The sequence below is a fragment of the Syngnathus floridae genome, chromosome 4 (assembly GCF_059516105.1).
Source record: "Syngnathus floridae isolate MCC-2025c chromosome 4, RoL_Sflo_1.0, whole genome shotgun sequence".
NCBI lineage: Eukaryota > Metazoa > Chordata > Actinopteri > Syngnathiformes > Syngnathidae > Syngnathus > Syngnathus floridae.
Genome location: NC_142416.1, coordinates 20,750,329 through 20,774,459, shown reverse-complemented (window position 1 = coordinate 20,774,459; position 24,131 = coordinate 20,750,329). Strand labels below are relative to the sequence as shown.

General features: G+C 49.3%; 1 protein-coding gene and 1 long non-coding RNA gene across 11 annotated transcripts in view; both read left to right on the top strand.

Annotated features, from left to right (window-relative positions):
• Positions 1–13,269, top strand: part of LOC148399932 (protein phosphatase 1 regulatory subunit 29-like) — a 47,305-nt gene extending 34,036 nt beyond the window's left edge. For 4 of the 7 annotated variants that reach the window (XM_088374129.1, XM_088374130.1, XM_088374131.1 and 1 more), the window contains 2 exons: positions 37–1,025; positions 1,343–3,434. In XM_088374129.1, coding sequence (XP_088230255.1) covers positions 37–1,025; positions 1,343–2,810 — 2,457 coding nt within the window. In that variant the 3' untranslated portion in view covers positions 2,811–3,434. Of the gene's footprint in view, positions 1–36; positions 1,026–1,342; positions 3,435–12,632 lie in introns of those variants that run through there. The other 3 variants (XR_015858084.1, XR_015858085.1, XM_088374133.1) reach the window with 3 other exon arrangements.
• Positions 13,270–14,131: 862 nt separating this feature from the next.
• LOC148399931 (uncharacterized) lies at positions 14,132–23,509 on the top strand. Of its 4 annotated transcripts, XR_015858073.1 has the most exons (14): positions 14,132–14,615; positions 14,727–14,784; positions 14,865–15,701; positions 15,802–17,143; positions 17,209–18,186; positions 18,261–19,276; positions 19,534–20,088; positions 20,382–20,493; positions 20,594–22,134; positions 22,205–22,301; positions 22,400–22,728; positions 22,804–22,858; positions 22,926–22,980; positions 23,048–23,509. It is a non-coding gene; the product is annotated as an uncharacterized LOC148399931 (long non-coding RNA). The 4 variants fall into 4 exon arrangements; XR_015858070.1 differs by having other exon boundaries at positions 17,209–19,276; XR_015858071.1 differs by having other exon boundaries at positions 17,209–19,276; positions 20,594–22,211.
• Positions 23,510–24,131: the final 622 nt, after the last annotated feature.

Sequence of the window (24,131 nt, the reverse complement as noted above, 5' to 3'; positions counted from 1 at the left end):
TTGTGGGAAAGATTGTAAGTCTCGCGTTCCTCTCAGGTTCTCCAGCTGGGTTACAACAAGCTGAGCAACCTGACGGAGGGCATGCTCCGAGGCCTGGGTCGGATGCAGTGCCTCTTCCTTCAGCACAACCTCATCGAGGTCATTGCCGCCAATGCCTTCTGGGAGAGCCCCAGCCTCAGTAGCCTGGACCTGTCCTCCAACAAGCTGGCCCGCCTGGACCCGTCCACCTTCACCGTCCTCAACCGGCTGCTGGTGTGCGAGCTGGCCGGGAACCCCTTCCACTGCGGTTGCGAGCTGTACACGTTCCTCACCTGGCTGGAAGCCTTCAACAACGTCACGCACACCTACGACCGGCTGCAGTGCGAGACGCCCCGCGAACTCAATAGCTACCCCCTTCTGGGCCCCTCGCCGGGACACGGGAGGAACGCCCGAGTCATCCTTTCCAGCAGGTGCCAAGACGGCGTGATCATTTCGCCCAGCGGGCCGGAGCTGGACGGCTCCGGCATGGGTTTGGACAACCCGGACCAGCCCGGGCTGTACCACCGGCCCAGCTTTTCCTCCACCCCGGACCCGACCTACAACCACCAGATCTCCATGAAGCTCCAGAGCGTGTCACTCTTCGGCGCCTCGGTGGTGGTGCAGATCCCGCGACCCTACAGCAAGATGTACGTCATGTCGCAATACAACCGCACCTTTGTGGCCGACGTCATGCCCCTGAAGAACAAAAGGGAGGTGGTGGCGTTGGAGAAACTGCGGCCGCACACCAACTACACCTACTGCGTGGCTTCGGTCGGCAAATCCCAGCGCTACAATCACACTTGCCTGTCCTTCACCACCCGGGCCGTGGGACCGGCGGATCCCCGCAGCAACCCTTCCACCACCACGCACTACATCATGACCATTCTGGGTTGTCTCTTCGGTATGGTCATCGTTTTGGGCTGCGTCTACTACTGCCTCCGACGACGACGCATCCAAGAGGAGAAGGAGAAAGCCTTGAGTGTGAAGAAAACCATTCTGGAGATGAGGTACGGCAGATCTTATACCAGTCTGTTCGAAAATTTGCGTCCAAAAGTCGGTGGCGGACGGCCATTGCGGTCATCGAAATTTGACTTGGTAGACTAACCTTGAAAAATCACTGTCGATACGGCGGCAATTTGAAATCAGACGGTGAGGTTTGACATCTCGGGGTTGTTTCCCCTTCACCGACGATCGATGATATCGTCGGCAGGCACCCCAGAGACAAATCTGATGGTGACTGAGAGTTGTCAGATCCGTCTATTTGTAGGCAAGCAGTTCACTGAATCCCAAATAACAAAGCGCGGGATATCCTCATCCCCCCCAGGTACGGCCCCGAGGCAGCAGCCGCCGTGGCCAATGACCCGGCCGCCATGCAGCGCCTCCAAGATCCGGGCCACCACCAGCCGCACCACTTGGGAGGGTCGGCGGGAAGCAAGCTCCCCCCGTCAGCCTCCTCCAGCACGGGCATGCTCCACGGCTCGGCCAACACCACGTCCTCCCGCCTCTCGGCATTGCCGCAAGTGGAGAAGCTGGCCAGCGCCTTCTCTGAGGCCACGGGCGCCAAGGGGAGCTACATGGACGTCAGGACTGCGGGAGGGGTCGGCGAGGCCAGAGAGGCGGAGATGGGAGCGGCGGGCGGGGAGCTTGTTTTGGACATGCGAGGCAATGGAGCTGAAAACGGGGTCGACGCGGTGGAGGATTCCGACGACGACCGCGGCTCGGCCTCGGAGATCTCCACCATCGCCAAGGAGGTGGACAAGGTGAACCAGATCATTAACAACTGCATCGACGCCCTCAAACTGGACGCTGCGGAGAACGCGAGCGCCCTGGCCCAGCCGCAGCCTCCAGTTTGCATGGCGCCCCATCCGCGGAACCTCCTGCCCCTGGCTTCGGGAGATCAAGTCATGGCCTCTTCCCCCAAGGTGCACCCCAAGTCCCATCCTCAAGCTCATCCTCAGCTCCAGCACAAGCACCTTCCTCCCTCCATGGCGCCGGTGCCCCTGGTGGTGCCCCTGTCGGAGCGACCGGGTATCAGCGGCGGAGGCTTCCTCTCCCCTCCGTACCGTGACCCGCCCCCGGCCAACGCCGTGCGGCCCCTTCAGAGGCAGTTGAGCGCCGACACCGCGGCGGCCAAGAATCGCTCCGGCGGAGCGGTCAAGAGCGGCCGGGTGTTGGCTGTGGATGAGAAGCGGAGCGACCCGCCCAAGTACCCGTCGGAAAAAAGCAGCCCGGCGCGTAGCGGAGGAGGGGGCGGCGTGATCAACGGCGGCGGGGTGAACATGAATGGCGGTGGCATGGCATGTAGTAACGGAAGTGGAGGTCGAGGTGGGCCGTCTGGTCCTGGTCTGCTGCTGCAGCAGCAGCAGCAGCAGCAGCACCACCTGGAGGTTCAGCCCGATTACCACAGCTCAGAACACCGCCATTCCTTCCCCGCACTCTACTACGAGGGTGGCGGCGGCGGCAGCGAGTCGCCCTCGCCGGCCCAGAAGGCGTCCTTCCTCAAACCACGAGGGCGCTCCAAGCGGGAGGCCGCGGCGGCCTACTCGCAGCTGTCGCCCGCCCGCCACCACCATCACTACAACTCGGGGTACTCCTCCAGTCCCGAGTACTCGTCAGAGAGCACACTGCGGATCTGGGAGCGATTTCGCCCGTACAAGAAGAGCCCCCGGGAGGAGGCGTCCTACATGGCGGCGGGCCACGCTCTGCGCAAGAAGGTGCAGTTCGCCAAAGACGAGGACCTTCATGACATTTTGGACTACTGGAAGGGCGTTTCCGCACAGCAGAAGCTGTGAGCAGAAGCTGTGAGCAGAAGCTGTGAGCAGAAGCTGTGAGCAGAAGCTGTGAGCAGAAGCTGAGAGCAGAAGCTGCGAGCAGAAACTGTGAGCAGAAGCTGTGACAGGGCTCGGATTGTATCCAAGGAAGATTGGATGCCGACTCCAAAATGGGGATGATCATGTAGCAGGACACATTTTCACCAAGTTGAAGGCAGGGTGTAGTATATTTTCTTTGTCAAATGTTTGGATGTTAATCCGACCTCCTCCCGCAGGGCACTTTGGTCCTCGCAGGTGCAAGATGAAACTCATTTTGGTCACGTTGTCCTTCCGGGGCCGTTGGAACTGTGAATACCGCATCGAAACACTCACCAATGTCCCAAAATGAAAAGACCAAGAGAAAGCGTCAGGTAGGCACACGTCATTAAACAAACGTTAGGTCCAGCAACAGGTTGGATCCGCTTCTTCAACAAAGTTGATTTATTTTTTATAAACTACCTCTTTACTGTTGAAGCTGAGCTATCTCTCCGCCAGCTTGAGCTTAAGCTGACGTGCTCGCTGGCTGGCTGGCTGGCTGGCTGGCTGGCTGGCTGGCTGGCTGGCTGGCTGGCTGGCTGGCTGGCTGGCTGGCCGGCCGGCCGGCCGGCCGGCCGGCCGGCCGGCCGGCCGGCCGGCCGGCCGGCCGGCCGGCCGGCCGGCTGGCTGGCTGGCTGGCTGGCTGGCTGGCTGGCTGGCTGGCCGGCCGACTGGCGCTCTTCCCTTCTAATTCCATCAAACGGACGCCACGCGGCGCGCCCAAGAATGGTGGCACCGCCAACACCTGCTCCTCCTACACAAGCACCATTTAGCCAGATAATGAGCGAGCAGGATGAGGAATTAGGCGTGATTGTTGGAGAACAGTCGTTCGTTCGTTCGTTCGCTCGCTCGCTCGCTCGCTACTACGCGGCAGCGGCGGCGGCGAAAGGACGGCAGGCGCTAGTTATTGAGCTAATTGTTGTGGCTGCTAATTAGGCTGCCTATCGATTGGGGAAACATACCTGATGTCGCCACGGTCCGTGTGTGGGTGGGGGGGGCAGGTAAGCAAGACTTGGTTGTCTGTTGCTCTTTTTTTTTTAAACTTTTTGGGGACATGGAGAATCCCCCCCGAAATGATCATGTCGGATTCAAATCAAAATGGCCGACTGTTTGGGTACTTTTTGGCGCGTACACACGCCAGCCCGCTGCGGACCAAAGTGCTCTCTGGGATGCGTCCTTTTCGCTTTGGCGGATGGGGACAAATTCTCTGACTGCTCCCCTTCTGAATTTGTGTTGTTGCTAGGCAGGATTCACAACATCGTTTGCCAATCACGCCCAAGTGCAAATCTGCCCCGAAGCACGGTTGTGTTTTGACAAGCATAATTGGATTTTTCCGCCAGTTTGTTCTGGTGTGGCTCGTCAGGAAGCCAAGTTGAGCTCTCAAAATGAATCTGTGATTGTGGCTGCGTTTGGAAATGTACTCCAAGCGCTCTGCTTCACTCACCTTTGTTTATTCCGAGCATCCTCAAATACAGAGCAGAGCGGCTTCTCTGAAAATGCCTTCATTGCATCCTAGTTTGTCAGCTTTTCTTTTCTTTGGCATGCACACTTTGACAGGTCCAAATGCTGGAAATTCTTGAATGTTTTGTACTGGAGGTCGGCCAGGGGGTCCTCACTGGCGCCGACATGGGAGAAACACCTCCCCCCCCCCCCCCCCCAGCAAATGTGGCAGCTCGTTTATCACCCGCTGACATACAATATGTAACGTGGCCATCTCATCCGAGGCGGCCCTTCTCCAAGGCCGCGAGCTGGCCCCACAAGAGCGTCGTAAATGCCCCGGTCCGACCTTACTAGATTGATTATGGAGTCGATCCCCACAATTTGCGGCAAAAATACCTTCTCTCTGGCTTGTTTGTTTGATTTTGTTTGATTTATTGACCCTTTCAAATCACGTGTTGCTAATCGACTGATCTTTGAACTGAGTTTCTTGATTTTGCTACAAAAGCTCAATTTAAGATTCATCTTGATTTTACCGACACGGGTCGATGCGACCCATTTCAAAATCCCCGCGGGCCATTTTGTGTGTACAACGTGTCAATTTGATCCTTTGTTAGTGCACCAGAGCAGTTTAATTGCACTCGTTTCCGAATCCTCGCAGGTCGCCTTGATTTTACCACAGCGGGTCAATTGGACCCATTTTTAAAACGCACACAATTCCTTTGGACTTTACTAAAATGGGTCGATGTGACTCGCACATGAAAATGTCATTTATTTTGGATTCACAAATGTGAGTCAACTTGACCCGCAAAACAAAAGGACGGTGCGAGGCGCTCCTTAAGCCTCCCACTGTGTTTTTCTTTTCTATTACACGCCAATGATGTTCGTGGGTCAGTTTGACCCGGTCTCCATCATCCAAATATGGATGGATATAAAACTATAAGGAGACAGTACAAATGGTGTGTTTTTCAAGGCATTCCACAACATAATGGGAGGTTTGTCGGAATGTCAAATTAATTCTTGTAATTTTCCGCCGCCGACCTCGGCAAAAGCGCTTGCTGATGACGACGGACATGATGAAGTGGGATCGAAAGGAACGATGCCTGTTTTTTGTTGGACGAGGCCTCCGTGACTCGATTACGCCATGCCCTGGGGGAGGTAACGCCGCCACCTTGACGTGTTAACCCCCAAGTCTGCTTGACACCAAGTGTGAAATGAGAACAGATGAGCCCGACTGGGCCCAGCGAGTGAGCCAGCTGCTAATTCTCTCCGTGGTGCAAAATTGACTCGTGTTCATTCTATCGATAAGCATAGGCTGTAAACAAAAATTGGAATTAGACCAAAACTCCAAGAACTTTGATTTGAGTCACGATCAGCCCTGATTCTTGAAGATTGAATGATTCTTAACTCATTCAGTGCCGTTGATGGTCATAGACGTCAAAGATATTAACTGGGTTGGCAGTCAATGAGTTAAGCTATCGCTCTCTGTGTGTGTGTGTGTGTGTGTGTGTGTGTGTGTGTGTGTGTGTGTGTGTGTGTGTGTGTGTGTGTGTGTGTGTGTGTGTGTGTGTGTGTGTGTGTGTGTGTGTGTGCCTTCAAATCATTGCCCCCACCTGGCCCCTTTTTGTTCTCACATTGCCGTCAACATGATTTTGGTTGTAAACTTTTATGAGCGCTTGCTTTATTCGCGCAATATCCTTCATCTGGTTGAGCACAGCGGTTAGCGCTCGCTAACGCCCGCCACTGCATTTCCCCACTTACCAAACAAAACAGCCCGAGTCCCACCACCATCCGGTAACCCCAATGTCCCCCATTGATGGCTCCCTGGAAAGACCAGTGAGGCCTCCCTGCCCCCTCCCCCTCCTGTTTTGAAGGTTGACTGTGAACGCTGACTTGTTGGAGCTGCAAGACCCAAAGATGGCACGTGGAGGAGCCCGTGACCCCCCCCCCCCCCCCCCCCACCCTCAACAGGTTTTAATGGACCGCAAGGACGCTGTGAATAGGACTGACTGATGGGATCAGATTGTCATCACCCTGTTTCTGTTGTCAACATGTAAAATACACACTTTGCTTTATTGGGTGCGGCCGACAGCGTCAAAACCAGGGTGGACCAGTCCTGCTTTCGAAAGGGGACTGTTAAGACAATGAAACTTTTGGTTGTGGAGAAATGAAAGAATCCACCACATGTTGGACCTTTAAAACTGTGACACCACACACACCACACCTGCATCTCTTTCTATCCACGTTTACAGACACTTCTGGTCTTAAAAGTGCCAAAACGCTGCTGTGTTTTGCAGAGGCGGCGTCAAGCCAAACATCTGTAGAAAGGAGTTTTTGTCCCTCGCTTTGCGCGTGGCGACGTACGGCTCGGAACCACAAATGTCGACGCGGGCTCCTCGTGGCTCCTCTCTGATGGAAAGCTTTGTCCGATTCTTGTTGGCTCATGACTTGAAAGATGAGATTCTCGATTTGTCGTCTTTGGTTTCGGACTGAAAAGATCATTAATAGCCTTGCGATTGTTTTGACAGCACCCAAAGTGGCTTGTGTGTTGATGGAACACTTTTGGCTTTGGCTTCTGTGTGGATTTTCTTTGCTTCAGACTTGACAAGCAAACTTTTCAATGATGCTCTTTGGACTGAAACCAGCTTCTACTACACTTTGATGGTCATTGGTTTAAAAACTTCCCATGAATGGGCTTTGGACGATGATGGCAATGCTCGTGGGTTGAAGACCACAGAAAGTGGCTTCTCTTAGCTTAGTCTTAAAAAGTGACACGGTTAAGGTCGAGAAAGTAGCTTATACAATAAGCCAGCCTGCTGACGGCGACGCTCGTGTCACGTTTCACCAGACACGTTGAAGAGAGTCCTCGGTGACCGTCCCTTAGCGACACTTCATCCCACGGATGCTCTGAAGTTCACGCTTCTCCATTCATGTCCTGAGACTGACATGCCGCCGCTCTGAATGAGTGCATTGATGTCGCAACGTTTCTATCGATGAAGTCTCCCATCGGATAGTTTGCCGGGTCGCTCGTTTGTCGACCGTCGTCCGGAAGGCAGCGGAGTTGTCACTGACTTTCTCAGGGTTGAAAATCCAACGTGTCGTCGGCGGGTCCTCGGTTCGCGTGTCGTGATACGTTCGGGACGGCTCAAACGGGATTCCCATTTGCGGACAAGGTTCTTTCTCAAACTTGTCATGGGTTCACAGAAATGTCCTTCTACCGCGACCATCACGTAGCAATGGACATTGGTTCAATACTTTCGACGCGCAGCTTCTGATAGTCTCTTTGTTTAGGACTGTCAAGAATAGCTTTTACCGACGTACGTGGTTCGAGACCTCCGAAGCTCGCCTTTGATTGGTTGTCTTTGGTTCATGACTCTGAAAGTGACTTCTACGACAACGGTCACAAGACCTTCAAAAGCCGTTGATGGTTGAAGACCACTCAGCGTAGCGTGTAGACATAGATCAATGGTCGTTGGTTTAGGCCGCTGAAACTCGCTTCTGCCTCAGTTGATAATAGTTCGAGGCCACGTAAACCGGCTTCTGATAGATGGTCTTTTGTTCGTGGCTAACACAGCTGGCGTCATTTTTGGTTTCAAGACATTTGAAAGCAGCTTTTGATGGATGATCTTTGTTGTCTATAAAAAGCCCTTTCCGTATCAGCCGTGTTGGCTTTTAAGACCTTTGAAAGTACCTGCCGATGGATGGCTTAGGGTTGCTTTATGACTTTAAAAAGTAGCTTCCGTATCGACGGCCGTAGCTTAAAGACCTCAGAGATGACAGGAGCTCCTTGCCGAGCGTCTTTTGTTTATGGAACACGGTAACCGAGCCGACGCGGATGCTCACGCGGTCTCCTCGTGACGTTGTAGCCGCAACGCTAATCAATGAAAGATTTAGCAGCGTAGCATTTCTTGCCATTTCCCTTCAGAAACGTGTCAGTCAAATCAATCTGGCGACTCGGTCGGTCGGTTAGCTCATTTCACTCTGCCGTGTTTCTCATTTGGTTGTCCTTTGATGTTTTACACTTGTGGAATGCCGTGACGCAGTCCCAGCAGCAGATCCATTGATTACAGGCGGTGACGGTGGTGACGGCGGTGAAGGCGGCGGCGGCGGCGGCGGCGGTTGCCCGAGGCGACGGTGAGTAAGAGTCAAGGTTGCTGGGTAGCAGATAAGAACACAAGATCTCATTAATTGCTTCTCGCGGTGCGGTGCGGCGCGGTGGGCGAGAGCGCAGGATGGCGGCTGTTGCTGCGGGATGCCCGCACATCAACAATTTACTCTGCGTGCTTGTTTTGTAAATGAGCATGATTTCTTTTTCTACAGCAACAAACTTGGATTGTGTACAAATCATCCGTTTTGTAATGAAAGGGGTTGGATCGGATCGCACATTCCGCAATGGAGAACTCTGAAAATGAAACACGTGGGGCCACCGGTGATTTTGCTGACTTGGCGCTCCAAAATCCCGCAATTGACTCACTCGTAAGTGTTCAAGTGCTCGCCGGCTGGTGGGAATGATCAGGAAATGCCCTCCCGTGGCTCGTAATAACAGCACCAAAGCGCCCGCGGGTCCTCCTAGTTCAACCATCAAATCGTTCCCATGAAAAAGACATCAAATGCTACATTTTCTTGGGCTCGTAAGCCACTTTTACTTTGCCACATGAAATTTGGTCGACATGTCCGCCATTTCCTGACCCGCCAAAAAGTCTCAAGTAATCCGAAAAGATACGCCAAGGGTCATTTCCCCGAAGAAATTCCGTCGGGCTGCTCCCAACGTCAAACAACGACATCACTTAGCGCCAACGCTAAACCTTTGAAGAGCCACCCTTTCATTTCAAGATTGTCCAATTAATACGATTCTCGCCGTTTCATTTGGGCGACCGCTTCCCATCGCCGCCATCTTAATAGGCGAGCCTGGTTACTAATGAGTGCCGCAATCTTTCTATGAATTGCTAATCCATTTATCAGCTAATCTACACTCGCCACGTAAGCGTCTCAGCCTAATGAGTGGCTTTTGATCGTGCTGCCGCCGCGCTCGTGCGCTCGCTTGACGTATTTTCTCACGCCAGCTCCAGCTATCGCCCTCGTCCAAACAATAGTTCACCTTTTTCTTTTCAAAAATGATTCTTATTTCTTTATTTTCCCCAGCAACTACATTTTCCTCAATCATTTAAAAAAAAAAAAAAGAAGAAGACGGCTTTTTTTTGTCTTTTTAATCTGAATTTATTCTCACGATCATCGTAGAATAAATATTGATTGGATTTTTCGACGGCCAATTTCCAAAGTGTACGCCGTTGGGGCATTTCAACCCACTGAGCTCGCATGTTGACTTCATGGAATTTGCGTTAGCCGTTTGTCCATAATCAGGATGGTTTTGCCTTAATGAGGATGCATGGTTATGACGTTATATTCACGCCATGTGTGTTTGCTTTAATGAGCCCTAATGAAGATCAATTGTACGTATGCATAGTCATTACGTGGATGCCATGAATGGATTATATAGTCACGTGCACTGCTGATCTACTCATGTGCACATTAAAGACGCTCCCGGCCAGGAGACAAAAGCAGCAAAGCCGTGCAGCCTTTTGTTTTTTCCCCACTTGAACCGTCCTCATGTTGTCATGCATGGCTAAATGTACAAAACTATAAGAACACTGCCAGGTTGTATTTTGTCCAAAGCCTTGTACCTCGCCCCATTTGACATAACATTCTCATTTTTCCCCCTTCATCGATCCTACAAAATTCCCGCCAACACGTTAGCATCTGTCATTGTTTTTGTTGCTGAAACACTCCTTTGAGTCGCAGTCGCTATCTCCATCATTCGCTAAAATTGCTCGCTCCGGTGGCTACCTATCACTGCCAGCTATCGTCACTACCTATCAGCGCTATCTTCCATTGCTAGCTTCAGTCGCTAGCGCTTCTGGTTAGTTTTCATCCGTCGGATCGGAGCGGAGCCACGGCTAACTTAGCGAGCGCCCGTTTGGTTTCCTACTGACGTTTGGCTGCCGCCTCCACTTGAAATCTGTGAATTTTGTACAAAAAGAAAATGTAGGAAGATTTTTTTTTTTTTTTTCTTTTCTACCGAGCCTGTTGTGTAGCTCTCTGTGTTTCGTCTGGCAGAGTGCGGCGGGAAAGGGGGCCTTCATTTTTCTGTACGCAGTCGGGAATTGTGCAATGGCCAATTGTAATTATTGTTATTATTCTGATTATTATGAAGAGAATTAGAGGTGGAGAAGTGAAATAAAATGTTATATTTGCATGATTTCCTGTATTTTCACCAATCAGATTTCTATACATATACACGAGTAAAATATATATATATATATATATATATATATATATATATACGAGCCACACGTACAGTATATACGTACTGTCGTGTATTCTGTATTCTGACATACTGTGACTTTTGTCTGTCAATATAAAGATGCACTTTTTCTAAAGTCTCTTTGTAAACTTGTGGCGTGCGGTGTGCAGTGTTTGGCCGGCGGCAATGGAGACGAGACGAGAGGAGAGCCAGCATCTGGCTTTTGACGCACGAGTCACTGGTGTAATGCAAAATTTGACATTCATCTTCAAATCTAAAACAGGAAACTCTGCTAAACCAGCAAAGAACATGTTCACAAGATGTGATTTTAAGATTAGAACTTACTGTTTGATTGCTCTCAAGAATTTGTCACTCCTTGTAATATTGACAAAAAGCAAAAAATATCGATGTTCGCATCAATAGAAGAGCTTGTGTGGGTCTTTTCTTTTTCCTCCCTGGAATCCCAGAGGTCTTTGAGCCGCCTTGTCATCTTGAATGGCCGCCACGTCTTCAGACGTACGACCAATCGACCGCTCGCCGCTCATCCAGCCGGCCATTAAAGAGCCGCGTCGATCGATGCCATGCACATTTCAAGCTAAATAATCTGTGTGTGTGCGTGGAAGGGAGGGCACGCTTGAGGACAATCTATAACGAGAGTGCAGAAAAGAGATTTTGCGCCACGCGCTTGGTTCCACTTGACTTGGCAAGCTCGACTTTGATTTGGCTTTTCGCCATCCAACTTCGGGCTCGACGCGCGACATTACTCCGATGCAGGCCGAGCAGATTTCTATCTGCTGATGACGACAACAAGGCTTATTGTGTTGCTTGCAAGCCGGGCCTGACTTCTTTGAAGCCCGCCCTTCATTTGAAACGCTATCTCTGGTTCAAAACCCGAATTTGACAACCTAACCCTAATTTGAAACATTAATACGAAACCTTTACTCTGCTTTCAAGCCGCCATTTGGAAGCCTAATCGGAATTTCAAACTGCGTGTCTCTGATTCTGGGCTTGGGTGGGGTGGCGCTAGACGACAGCCGTCGTGAGCGCATTAGCCGAGGCGCTAACCCCCAGGCGGCCCGGCTGAAAATCCAAGCCGTGCTCCTGCGTGGCTTGGACATTAATCATACATGAGACACGCTCCAGTTGGGCCCATGTTAAGTTAAGTTAAGTCCCACTGATCATCGTCACACACACATCTGGGTGTGGTGAAATTTGTCCTCTGCATTTAACCCATCCCCATGTGATTTTGATCCATCCCCTGGGGGAGAGGGGAGCAGTGAGCAGCAGCGGAGCCGCGCTCGGGAATCATTTGGTGATCTAACCCCCCAATTCCAACCCTTAATGCTGAGTGCCAAGCAGGGAGGCAATGGGTCCCATTTTTAGAGTCTTTGGTATGACCCGGCCGGGGTTTGAACCCACAACCTTCCAGTCTCAGGGCGGACACTCTACTACTAGGCCACTGAGCTGGTCAGCAGCTGTGTGAGTCATTCAAGACTTTGACGCAGGAGGGGGAAAAAAACTCGAACACAGAGGTGAAATGATTTGTGTAAATCCATTTTATTTTCGAAAATGTTACAATTATTTTCCAATCTTGCGGACCACTTGCAACACCGTCACGGACCGCTAGAGGGCCGCGGACCACATGTTGACAATCCCTGCGTTAAGGCGGCGGCTTTGCCTCTTGAGGCGATGAGAACGTCACTTTTGCTGCGTTCTCTGCCCGCTAATTAAGCGCTATCTGCCTGCGAACACCTCATTTGCATGCGCGCTAACGAGGAAAAAGGAGAGCTCATTAGGGAAGGGAATCCGGCAGAAAGTCTCCAAGGTTCAAAGATTCCGGAGGAAAAAAATCTAAATAATCACGTTCTTCATGTTTGCTAATTCCTTTCATCTGCCAACAATAGATAAGACTCAAAACATTGAGTAAGTATCAGTGTTGGCTCGTGAGTGAACAATTTGTTCAAAAGAACCAATCTTTTCAGTGAACGAGTAAACGAATCACTTCCTAAAGTAATTCGTTCTTTTTTCAGCTCATATGACTTCAACCAGTAGGTGTCGGTAATGCGCATTGAAGCTGGTGCCTCCTCGCTGTAAAACCAAACGAAGAAGAAAAGGACGTCACTTCCCGTTCACGAACGAGTGCATGGGTCAACTGCCTTCCTTCCTTCCTTCCTTCCTTCCTTCCTTCCTTCCTTCCTTCCTTCCTTCCTTCCTTCCTTCCTTCCTTCCTTCCTTCCTTCCTTCCTTCCTTCCTTCCTTCCTTCCTTCCTTCCTTCCTTCCTTCCTTCCTTCCCTCCCGTGCGTGCATCGACGGATCAATCAGTGAACGTGTTGCGGTGTCTCCCTCCCGGCGTCAACTATGTAAGCCACAATGTCGATTGGCGATTTGCCAAGGAAAGAAAAAACCACTCGCTTAAACACTCACTTCTTTCATGCACGTTTTCTCCAAGCTAACGGCTAACTTTATTGCATGAAGAGATGCGCCGTTATGCAAAAACGGGGAGATGATGCTTCTCTTTGGGTCATCTTGATTTTATCACACTTCAAATAACGTGTATGCATATATACGATTGCAATCCAATATATCTACTGCAATTTCACATTAGATTGCTGGTTTGAAAGGTACTTTTATTATTATTATTATTTTAATAAACATTTATGTTATAACTTGTCTGGTGTTTTATTCCTCGTTTCCTTGGTAAGGCGAGTTGCGCAGTTTTGTGTTTCGCGACAGCAGGTAAGTCACAAGCGACTTGGAAGTTCCCTGATTGCAAAACTGTTCAAATTCTCAATAAAAACTCTGAACGAAACGTCTTGTTTGCATTTCCGACTGGCCGCAAAAAATAGCAAACACTAAAAAAAAAATGTCGTCTACGAGATTTGAACCCGTGACGCAAAGAAGTAAGAACAGTGCCAATGGCAGAAGCTTAACTACTGTGCTATCATAACACACAGTTATTGCCACAGACGTTGTTTAATATAGCCAACAACACCCGGCGAGGGTACGCGTTGGCTGACCTGCCCATGTTAATTGGGGGGGGGGGGGGGCTCACCCCGACTTTCTGATTGGCTGTTTGGTCTGTGACGTCACTTGGACACTCCATTAGGTACACCACCATTTTTAAGTGTACCCAATAACAGGACACTTTATTAGGGAAAAATCATGGTCAAAGGTCACAGGCTCTAGTCCTCGGGGCCACGTTCCAACATGTTTCCCAAGATTCCCTCGTTAAGTGCAGGTGCGTGAAAAGTCTTGTCATCGTGTTTGTCGTATCATTGTGTGTGTGTGTGTATGTGTGTGTGTGTGTGTGTGCGTGTGTGTGCGTGTGTGTGTGTGTGTGTGTGTGTATCACTACTGCAGTGTAGTGTTGGCTCGTGAGTGAACGATGGGTTCAAAAGAACAAATGTTTTCAGTGAACGAGAGTGAACGAAAAGATCTAAAGATCTTTGTAGCCATGAGGGAAAAACTTGTGGTGGACCCGTTTGAAAATCATTGATTTGATATGACTCAAGAATTGTCTCTGTGCGACGGTGTGGTGTTTCTTAGCAACTGACTCGAAAATGAGTCCACGGGAGCACTGCAACGGCGGCAGAATTTCTGCAAGAACAATTCATTTTAGGATGAACTCTCGATACAAATATTTTCATTTGATTGAAGGCAATGGCGTTAACCACTCGACCAGAGCCTGCTCGGAAACCAAAGGAGATTTGGTCCTATTGATAGGGTATCCTCCATCCAAACATGTTCGGTGTTGAAAGTTTCAACGGATAGTCCGAAGCCACCCTTTCCACAGTAGTCACCATGACACCTGGCGACCACCTGGTGGCGTCAGTGTGCCGAGCGCCGTTGGACGATCAGGAGAAGAAGATTTGAATCGACGGATGTGACGTCAGGGCTTTAGGTCAATTGAAGACAGGTGTGCTCGCTCAAGGGGAGTTATCATATGCAGGTGCCACCGAGCGCGGGCCGGAGGCGGCGGCGGCGGCGGCGGGGGCGGCGGGCGGTTTCTCAGGTAAGCGAGCATGCTAGCAAATGTTTGTCGTCTCCTGCCGTTTCTCACGACGGCACGCTTTGTTGCTTTTTCTCACAAGCCTTTTTTTTCAATTTATTTTGTTTGTCGCAGGATTGTCGTACTCTCGTGACTCGGCAACGTCACGTCCACCGCGACGGTGGGCCTGGAGGTAAATTGTAGGCCGCAGGCCATTTAGCCCGTGAGCAAATGTTTGCAGTTTCTTACGATGCCATTTATTATTTCTTGCAGGATTTTCGCTGTCCAGGGAGTGCTTGAGGTTTCGGCACGGCACGGCACGCCACAATCCACTTTGCGTCGCGTCGTTGCGCGTTTTGGTGGTATTTTAAATGTCTTTCGCGGTTGTTTTTTTTCATGCTGGCCAGCATTTTTTCATTCGTCTGTCTGTAGACGGTTCGTCAATGACGCCGCCGATAAGCGCGTGTTTGTCTGACTATAGGAAATGTTAGTTTGACTCTAGTCAGCTAAACCATTTTTTATTATTTTATATTATGCGTGTGCCATTTCTGTGTCATGCAAACTGGTGAATGCAACGTATATGTTAAGTCGTGTCAAAATCGGACCAAATCCATTCAAAGATGGCGCCCGCCCGCTCTCGTTCCGTTACGCAACAAACGTTTGCGCGGCGGGTTATTTTCTCCCGTTTTGGACGCCACGCCGCCAACCTGGATCATCTGTCCAATGTGAGGTGAGTTGTAGATGATGAAATTAAAATATGAATTATAATCTTTAATAATTCTTGTCATGATTATGTATTTTTTCAAGTGTAAAACTACTTAGAATGTATCAAATTAAAGTATTAACTATCAGTTTGATAGATTATCGTAACTTACTACAATATAATATTTTTTTCAAATGTAAAACTCCTAGTATGTATAATTGTTGGTAAAAAATCATGCCATTGGCACTCTACTCAATGTCTATTTTTGTTGCAATCATTTGCTTGTCTTTTGTAGCACTAAAACAGGCCGCCCAGCCAGCATCCTTCTGTACAAAGCAAGCAGGAGGCTCTTGAAGGAGCCCTTTCAGTGATGTTGAGGACACGGAGGAAGAGTAGTCCTAAATCAGGTGAAAACCTGTTTTTGTCAAGTTTCAGCTTCCCAACACACAATGGTTGTCGAGTTTTAGCTTCCCAGCACACAATTAATGTCTGTCTGTGTTTTTGTAGGCTGCAAGAGGAGCCGAATGGAATAAGTATTCCACATGAAAAGGCGCAATGGCCTGTCCAAAGGCGCAATGGCCTGTCCAAAGGCGCAATGGCCTGTCCAAAGGAGCAATGGCCTGTCCAAAGGAGCAATGGCCTGTCCAAAGGAGCAGTGGCCTGTCCAAAGGAGCAGCGGCCTGTCCAAAGGAGCAGCGGCCTGTCCAAAGGCGCAGCGGCCTGTCCAAAGGCGCAGCGGCCTGTCCAAAGGCGCAGCGGCCTGTCCAAAGGCGCAGCGGCCTGTCCAAAGGCGCAGCGGCCTGTCCAAAGGCGCAGCGGCCTGTCCAAAGGCGCAGCGGCCTGTCCAAAGGCGCAGCGGCCTGTCCAAAGGCGCAGCGGCCTGTCCAAAGGCGCAGCGCCATATCCAAAGGAGCAATGCCATATCCATAGGAGCAATGCCATATCCATAGGAGCAATGCCATATCCATAGGAGCAATGCCATATCCATAGGAGCAATGCCATATCCATAGGAGCAATGCCATATCCATAGGAGCAATGCCATATCCATAGGAGCAATGCCATATCAAGTCAAGAATCAAGCAGCACGCTGCAAAAGTCAACATGTGCGGATCATGTGCCCAGGAGGGGGCAGTGTGGTTGCCTTTGGTTATGGGTGCACGACGGAAAGGTTGCAGGTGGGGACAGTGTTTGGGGGTCTGACGGTTGGTCTTGCTTAAGAGGTTGTGGCTTATCTGGATCCAGCGGTGTCTTGTGCTTGGTTGCCATTCACGGCTCACTTGGGGGAGGACGTGGTGACTTGGATGGAGACAAAACTGAATTTTGACGCGGAGCCCAATGTCCAAGCTTGCCATATGACTTGTACCATTTTGTGTCTTTTTCTAACCTGCCACTGTCGTGCTCGCTGCGTTCTTTGTTCTCCCCCATCGGTGTAGGGCGGCGTCGGAGCGAGCCGATCCCGAATGTCCAATTTTGCAATTTGACTTGTACCATTTTGTCTTTTTCTAACCTGCCACTGTTGCACGTCATCTAACCCTAACCTACCACCGCTGTGGTACTTGCGTTCTTTGTTCTCCCCTAGGTGTAGGACAGCATTGGAGCGAGACGGTAGCATTTAGTCTTTTTCTAACCTACCGCTGTCGTGCTTGATCTAAGCTGTGTGTCCTTTGTTCTCTAGGTGAGGGGGCGGTGTTTGGGCGAGCGGGTCCACGAGGAAGACGTAGTGATGCGAGCAGCGCCCAACTCATTGCATGTTCTGCCATTTGCAGGCCGGACGCAAAAGGGGGGGGGTGACGCACGGCCCCATCCGACCGGGCGACGCTCACCAATAGGAGCTAGCCGCTGTGATCAAGTAAGCAAGTGACCGACAACTTGGGGTGCTCTTTGAGTTCCTAACATTTGTTTCTGTTTCTGCAGATGGCGACCGGGATGTGACACGATCTGATCAGAGGTGAACGGACCGCTGTGGCATCGCTCTGAAGTCGCCGAGTTCTGAGGGAGACCCGCTTCCCTGGAGGCGTCGACCTGCGCAGCTTCGTGTGAAATGGATTTTTTTTTTTTTTTTTTTTTAATTACACCAGCGGTGTCCCAATGTCTGCTTGAGGGCTGCATACTGAAACAAATTCAGAATTCTTTGACGCAAATTCATGAAATCAATCACGAAATGTTGCCATTGATATTTAGTCCTACAAAGCAGTGTCGTGTTCAGTCGTGTGGTGTGTTGATCAAGTTGACCCGAGGCTGCCATTTGGACACCAATGGTGACATGTGTGTAGGGCTGCACGTGTATTGGAAAACTGCCATATGGTGGTCTAGGTTATTGACATGCACTTTAAGACAGCAAAGATTTTTTTTTTTCATGTCTCAAACGAAACATGCTTTCTTGCCTAACTATTTGTAATGAGTTAAGACTAAGTCATTGATGTAAGTTAAAGTTAACTCATCTAACTGATCTTATTGCGATCAAATAGTTAACCTCCATCCAAGAATTTTGCACAACTTGCCTCAATGCAGTGGTCTGGCCCAATACTGCCATATCATTGATTTTCCAAAATGTTGTGCAGCCCTCATTGAGTGCCAAACGCGCAGCGACGGCAAGCGCAAGCGACTGCAAGCGCAAGCGACCGCGCAAGCGACGGCAAGCGACCGCGCAAGCGACGGCAAGCGCAAGCGACGGCAAGCGCAAGCGACGGCAAGCGCAAGCGACGGCGCAGCGAGACTTTTGTGCTTGTCTTGCAAGGTGGAAGAGACGATGTATGAAACGAAGAGCCGGTGGACGGAGGCCACCAGACCCGCGATTGGTGAGCGGGGTGCAAAGGAAGGAATCACCCAAAGAAAGCAGTCGCCAAGTGTTGACGAGGAGCCTGATACATGACTGGCCAAGGCTGGCCAGAGGTGGTGACATGGCAATCCAATATGCAACGCACTTGTTAGTTTTAATTTGATTTCCTTATTTGACTGCCGTTCAGGGCTGCCGGGGCGGCGGATGGGACGAGCGCCAGCCTGCACCCGGAGGGACTGGGCTGCACCCACAAGACCGGGGAGAGGGCAGGTCATGAGTACGTTGACAGATGTGAGCCGCATGCAACTGAGTGCCGTTTGTCTTTTTGCACTTGTGCGAGGCGGAAGACGAGTCCAACACCGGCCGGAGCAGACCCGGAACTTGGCCCGTGACGAGCGGCCCACACGAGACTGATGGGTGCAGATGCAGCCAGCGTTTTGGGGGGAGTATGACTTTGTTTTTTCTTTTGTGCTTTCCCTACCCGTCTGTTTGAATAGGGTAACTAGTAGCACGCACGGGCATTTGGGTTGCTGTGACCCTCTAGATACGAATCGGCAAAGTAGACACCCCCTGCCCCCCTCTCCCCCCCCCCCCCCCCCCCCTCTCTCGCTCTCTTTCTCCAACACGCCCGGCAGTACCTGCATGGCCTGGTGCACTCAGGGTGGAACGTGGCTATACCTTGCCCTTTGTGGAATACCAGGGTATAATGTCTGCCAGACTGGGTCCCAGTGTCGTCGACGGTGTCGAGGACAAGGAGATTCTCCGTGACGCTCTCCGTGACGTCACGTTTTCCTCTTTTTTTCCTCTCGGGGCCAAGCCAGCCCTACTCAGGGGGAACTGGCCGGTTGCGCTTAAGTGCGCACCAAAGCCTCTTCTCATCTCCTCTCGCTCTCTCCCTCCCTCCCTCCCTCCCTCCCTCCCTCCCTCCCTCCCTCCCTCCCTCCCTTTTTGTAAGGGGTGAAACATTTCATAACCCGGATCGCTCCAATGCGGGAGGGCCGTATGAGACATGCGCCAGCCCGTGCGTGCCGCTAGTTACCTGATTCAAACTTACCTTAGTCAAGGTTGGGGGTGGGGGGTGCTAGTGAAATTTTTCCCCTTGCAAAGACCACCACAATATGTCTGCCTTTCAGGATTGCTGGGGCACTGGATCTGATGAGTGCCTGCACAGAGAGGGACTGGACAGGACCGCGAGACCAGAGGGTAATAATAAAAAACTTTATTTGTAGAGCACCTTTCATACAAGAAATGCAGCTCAAAGCACTTTACAACTAAGAAAGAAATTATAAGCATTGAATTCTTCATATAGGAACAGACATAAAAAGAAAACAAAAACATTCATGTGTACATACGCTATTAATAAAGGGAGCTTAAAATAGGAGCACGCTTTAATAGACAGGTAATGAGTACGTCCACAGAAGTGAACCGCGTGCAACAGAGTGCCGTTTTTCTTTTTGCAGTGGCACGAGGCGGAGGATGAGTCCAAACGTCGAATACCGGCCGGGGGGAGGGAGCCAACCTTCGCCCGTGATGAGCGGCTGACACGAGACGGACGGGTGCGGATGCGGCGAGGGCAAAGCGCCCAGCCAGCATTTAAGGAGAGTATGACTTTGTTTTTTTCTTTTGTCCTTTCTTTCCTTCCCTCCCTCCCTCCACTTTTTCACTGGGTGTGCACACTGGCTATCTGCTTGATGCCTCTTTCTTTCACTCTCAGCGCCGCGTCATTTTGCAATATTGTTGTTTTACTGTTGTTTTTTTTTAATCATGAAATGAACTGTTTGTACTGTAATTGTGTGTGTGTACCACTGAACTGCAATTAAACTGTGAACTGAATTCAAGTGGTCCATTTTAAACATTGGCATTGGAGAATGCAACGTCTGTTACGTCATGTCCAAAATCGGACCAAATCCATTCAAAGATGGCGCCCGCCCGCTCTCGTTCCGTTACGGAACAAACATTTGCCTGGTTTATTTTCTCCCGTCTTGGACGCCGCCAACCTGGATCATCTGTCCAATGTGAGGGGAGTTGATGAATGATGCAATTAAAATATGAATTATAATCCTGAGTAATTATCATAATTTACTACAATGTGATGATTATATATTTTTTTCAAATGTAAAACTCTACTTAGAATGTATCAAATTCAAAGATGAACTATAATTTTGATCAATTATCATAACTTACTACAATATAATATTTTTTTTCAAATGTAAAACTCCTAGTATGTATAATTGTTGGTAAAAAATCATGCCATTGGCACTCGACTCAATGTCTATTTTTGTTGCAATCATTTGCTTGTCTTTTGTAGCACTAAAAACTGCCGCCCAGCCAGCATCCTTCTATACAAAGCAAGCAGGAGGCTCTTGAAGGAGCCCTTTCAGTGATGTTGAGGACACTGAGGAAGAGTAGTCCTAAATCAGGTGAAAACCTGTTTTTGTCAAGTTTCAACTTCCCAACACACAATGGTTGTCGAGTTTTAGCTTCCCAGCACACAATTAATGGCTGTCTGTGTTTTTGTAGGCTGCAAGAAGAGCCGAATGGGACAATTCCATATGAAAAGGCACAATGGCCTATCCAAAGGAGCCATGGCCTATCCAAAGGACCCATGGCCTATCCAAAGGAGCCATGGCCTATCCAAAGGAGCCATGGCCTATCCAAAGGAGCAATGGCCATATGCAAAGGAGCAATGGCCATATCAAGTCAAGAATCAAGCATCGCGCTGCAAAAGTCGACGTGTGCGGATCATGTGCCCAGGAGGGGGCAGTGTGGTTGCCTTTGGTTATGGGTGCACGACGGAAAGGTTGCAGGTGTGGACAGTGTTTAGGGCTCTGATGGTTGGTCTTGCTTTCGAGGTGCGCTGTGGTTGTGGCTGGTCTGGATCCAGCGTTGTCTTGTGCTTGGTTGCCATTGACGGCCCACTTGGGGGAGGACTTTTCAAACTGAACTTTGACGTGGAGCTGAATGTCCAATTTTGCCATACGACTTGTACCATTGTGTATCTTTTTCAAATTCCACTGCAGACCTCAATCGGAAATCAAATTAAGGGGGGTTTTATTTCAAAGTTTGTGCCCCTAGTTGTCTCTCTATGTACAATAAAAGAGTTGAGCACGAACTTATCGATGCTGCACTTGCAGCTTTTTTTAAATAGTAATTGAAAGGTCGAATTTCCTCCAATATATAGTTTTAAAAAATGTTACTGAATGGGTGAAACGTATGAGAGTTTAAAAAATAAATAAAATTAGAAAAAGGCTTGTGGAACTTTTGTTAGCACTGTAGTGCCAGCAAGGGGGGGCTGGGCAGGGTGATGGGCGACTGTTCCATAAAAAAGAAATGATCAGACATGTATACATTATGGCACAAGTCCTGCACAACTTGATGTATGCTTCAAGAATGTACATTAACATTATGATTTGTTTATTGAATTGAATTACATCAAAATTATATCTGTCTGTGGAAATATGAAATATGGTGATGTCTAAAATCAGTCCATCCCTTCACTTTGCTATTGTCTTCTTTCCCCTCTGAAGGTTTTTATAGATACTGATGATGGTGTTACAAATACTTTCATGTACAGTGTAAATCCCCTTCAAGGAAATTTAATTTATATACGTGTGTATATATATATGATAAATCTGAATCTAATGGTGACCTCAAGTGTTTTTAAATATTTCCATCTGTTAATTTCCTTTGGGCCGAGCCCCCTCCGGCCTGCACCTGTAAACTCCTCCATCATAATACATTTCCAAGCTATGTAAAAATGAAAAAATATTGCCATTTAAAAAAAAAAAAAATCCTCTTTTAATATTCATGATTTCCTTAGTTCTTAAAACTGACCAAATTTAAACGGATGTCTTCCTTTAGTCCAGCTCGTTCCAGCGGCATTGGTCTTGTGTATGTATGATTTTGTGTGTGTTTTTAAATAACGTTTTCATACTTTATTTTATTGTATGTAAATAGCTGTTAGTCACGTGACCCAATGTGGAGGTACTTGTGGGCGGGGCCTGCTAAAAGACCAACTACGGAAGCTCCCCAAGTACTGATGTGCATTCCAGTTCTTTTAGGTGAACTGAATCTTTAGAATCTCTTTGAACGAATCGTTCACTCACGAGCCAACACTATTTGGGTTTTCAGTCTTGAGGTGAGCGTTGGTTGCCCTTCTGTCACTGTCATGGACACGAGTCTTTGGTCAAGTGGTAAACGTCATTGCCTCTAACACGATGGAACCATGGTTCGAGACCCGACCTTACCCACGAGCTGTACTTTGTCGATTTTCTCTCACTTCTGCATAAAGGTTGTGACTTTTTTTTTTTTTTTTTTTTTTTGAAGGCAGGTTTCAGTCTTGCCTGTCGGAGAGGTGGGCGTGGTCAAGCCAATTTCAGTTGCGCTGTGATTGGTCAGACTGAATTTGGGCAGAGATAGGAGGCGGGCAAAGTGGCACTTAGGTTTGTGAAGGCAGTTTTCAGTCTTGAGGTGAGCGACAGGTGCAACCGCCCGCGTGTGAAGTGGCCTGTCACGTGGTACGCTAGTGTGCAAAGCACCATTGGACGAGCAGGCGAGGAAGATTTGAATTGACGGATGTGACGTCATGTCTTCGGGTGAATTGGGGAAGTTGTCAAATACCGGTGCAATCACCCGCGCAGCAGGCGGTTTCTCAGGTAAGCTAACATGCTAAGAAATGTTTGTCGTTCATTGGCGTTTCTCACGACGGACGCCTTGTTTGTTTGTTGCAGGATTCAAGGCGAGTTATCAAATGCAGGCGCCACCGACCGTGTGGCGGTTTCTCGGGTAAGCTATCAAATGTTTGTCGTTCATTGGCGTTTCTCACGACGGACGCCTTGTTTGTTTGTTGCAGGATTCAAGGCGAGTTATCAAATGCAGGCGCCACCGACCGTGTGGCGGTTTCTCGGGTAAGCTATCAAATGTTTGTCGTTCATTGCCGTTTCTCACGACGGACGCCTTGTTTGTTTGTTGCAGGATTCAAGGCGAGTTATCAAATGCAGGCGCCACCGACCGTGTGGCGGTTTCTCGGGTAAGCTATCAAATGTTTGTCGTTCATTGCCGTTTCTCACGACGGACGCCTTGTTTGTTTGATGCGAACAAATATCTTGAAAATCTTTTCACACTCGTCCCGGCCACCGCGACTGTCGTTTTGCCGCTACAGTATTTCAAATCTCTTTGGCGTTGTGTTTCGTCAAATTAACAATGTTGCGTTACATATAGTGTGCTATTTCCGTGTTATGCAAACTGATGAATGTGACGAATTTGTTACGTCATGTTCAAATCTATTCCAAGATGGCGCCCGCCCGCCCCCCTTCCGTTATGCAACAAACATTTGCGAGCGTGATTTTCTCCCGTTTAGTCGACTGCTCGATTCATGCCGACATTTTTGAGTGAGTTGATGGATGATCAAATTAAATTATTATAATTCGGATACTTTTGTAATTATTATAACTTATTACAATATACTGATAATTGTATACATATTTTAAATATAAAACTGGAGTTGGTATGTGTAATTGTTGCAAAAATATCATGCCATTGCCACTCTACTCAATGTCTATAATTGTAACTCCCAGATGCAGAGCATATAGTATGGTATGATATTGTATTGTATGCATTGTGTGTATGGCAGCGTATGGCAGGTTATTGTATGTGTTCTATGTCAATCCATCCATCCATCCACCCGTCCATCCATCCGTCCATCCAACCCATCCACCCGCCCACCCAACCCATCCAAGACCACCCATCCAAGCCCACCCAGACCCCAGCCCACCCATCCACCCACCCATCCATCCATCCACCGCTTATCCGGACGTCGGATTGCGGCGGCAGCAGCTTTAGGAGGGACTCCCAGACTTTGTATGTATTGTATGTATTGTATTGTATGTATTGTGCGTATGGCAGGGTATTGTATGTGTTCTATGTCAATCCATCCATCCATCCACCCATCCGTCCGTCCGCCCGTCCGTCCAGCCACCCACCCGTCCATCCAACCCCATCCAAATACAGCCACCCACCCAATCCATCCAACCCATCCACCCATCCATCCACCCATCCA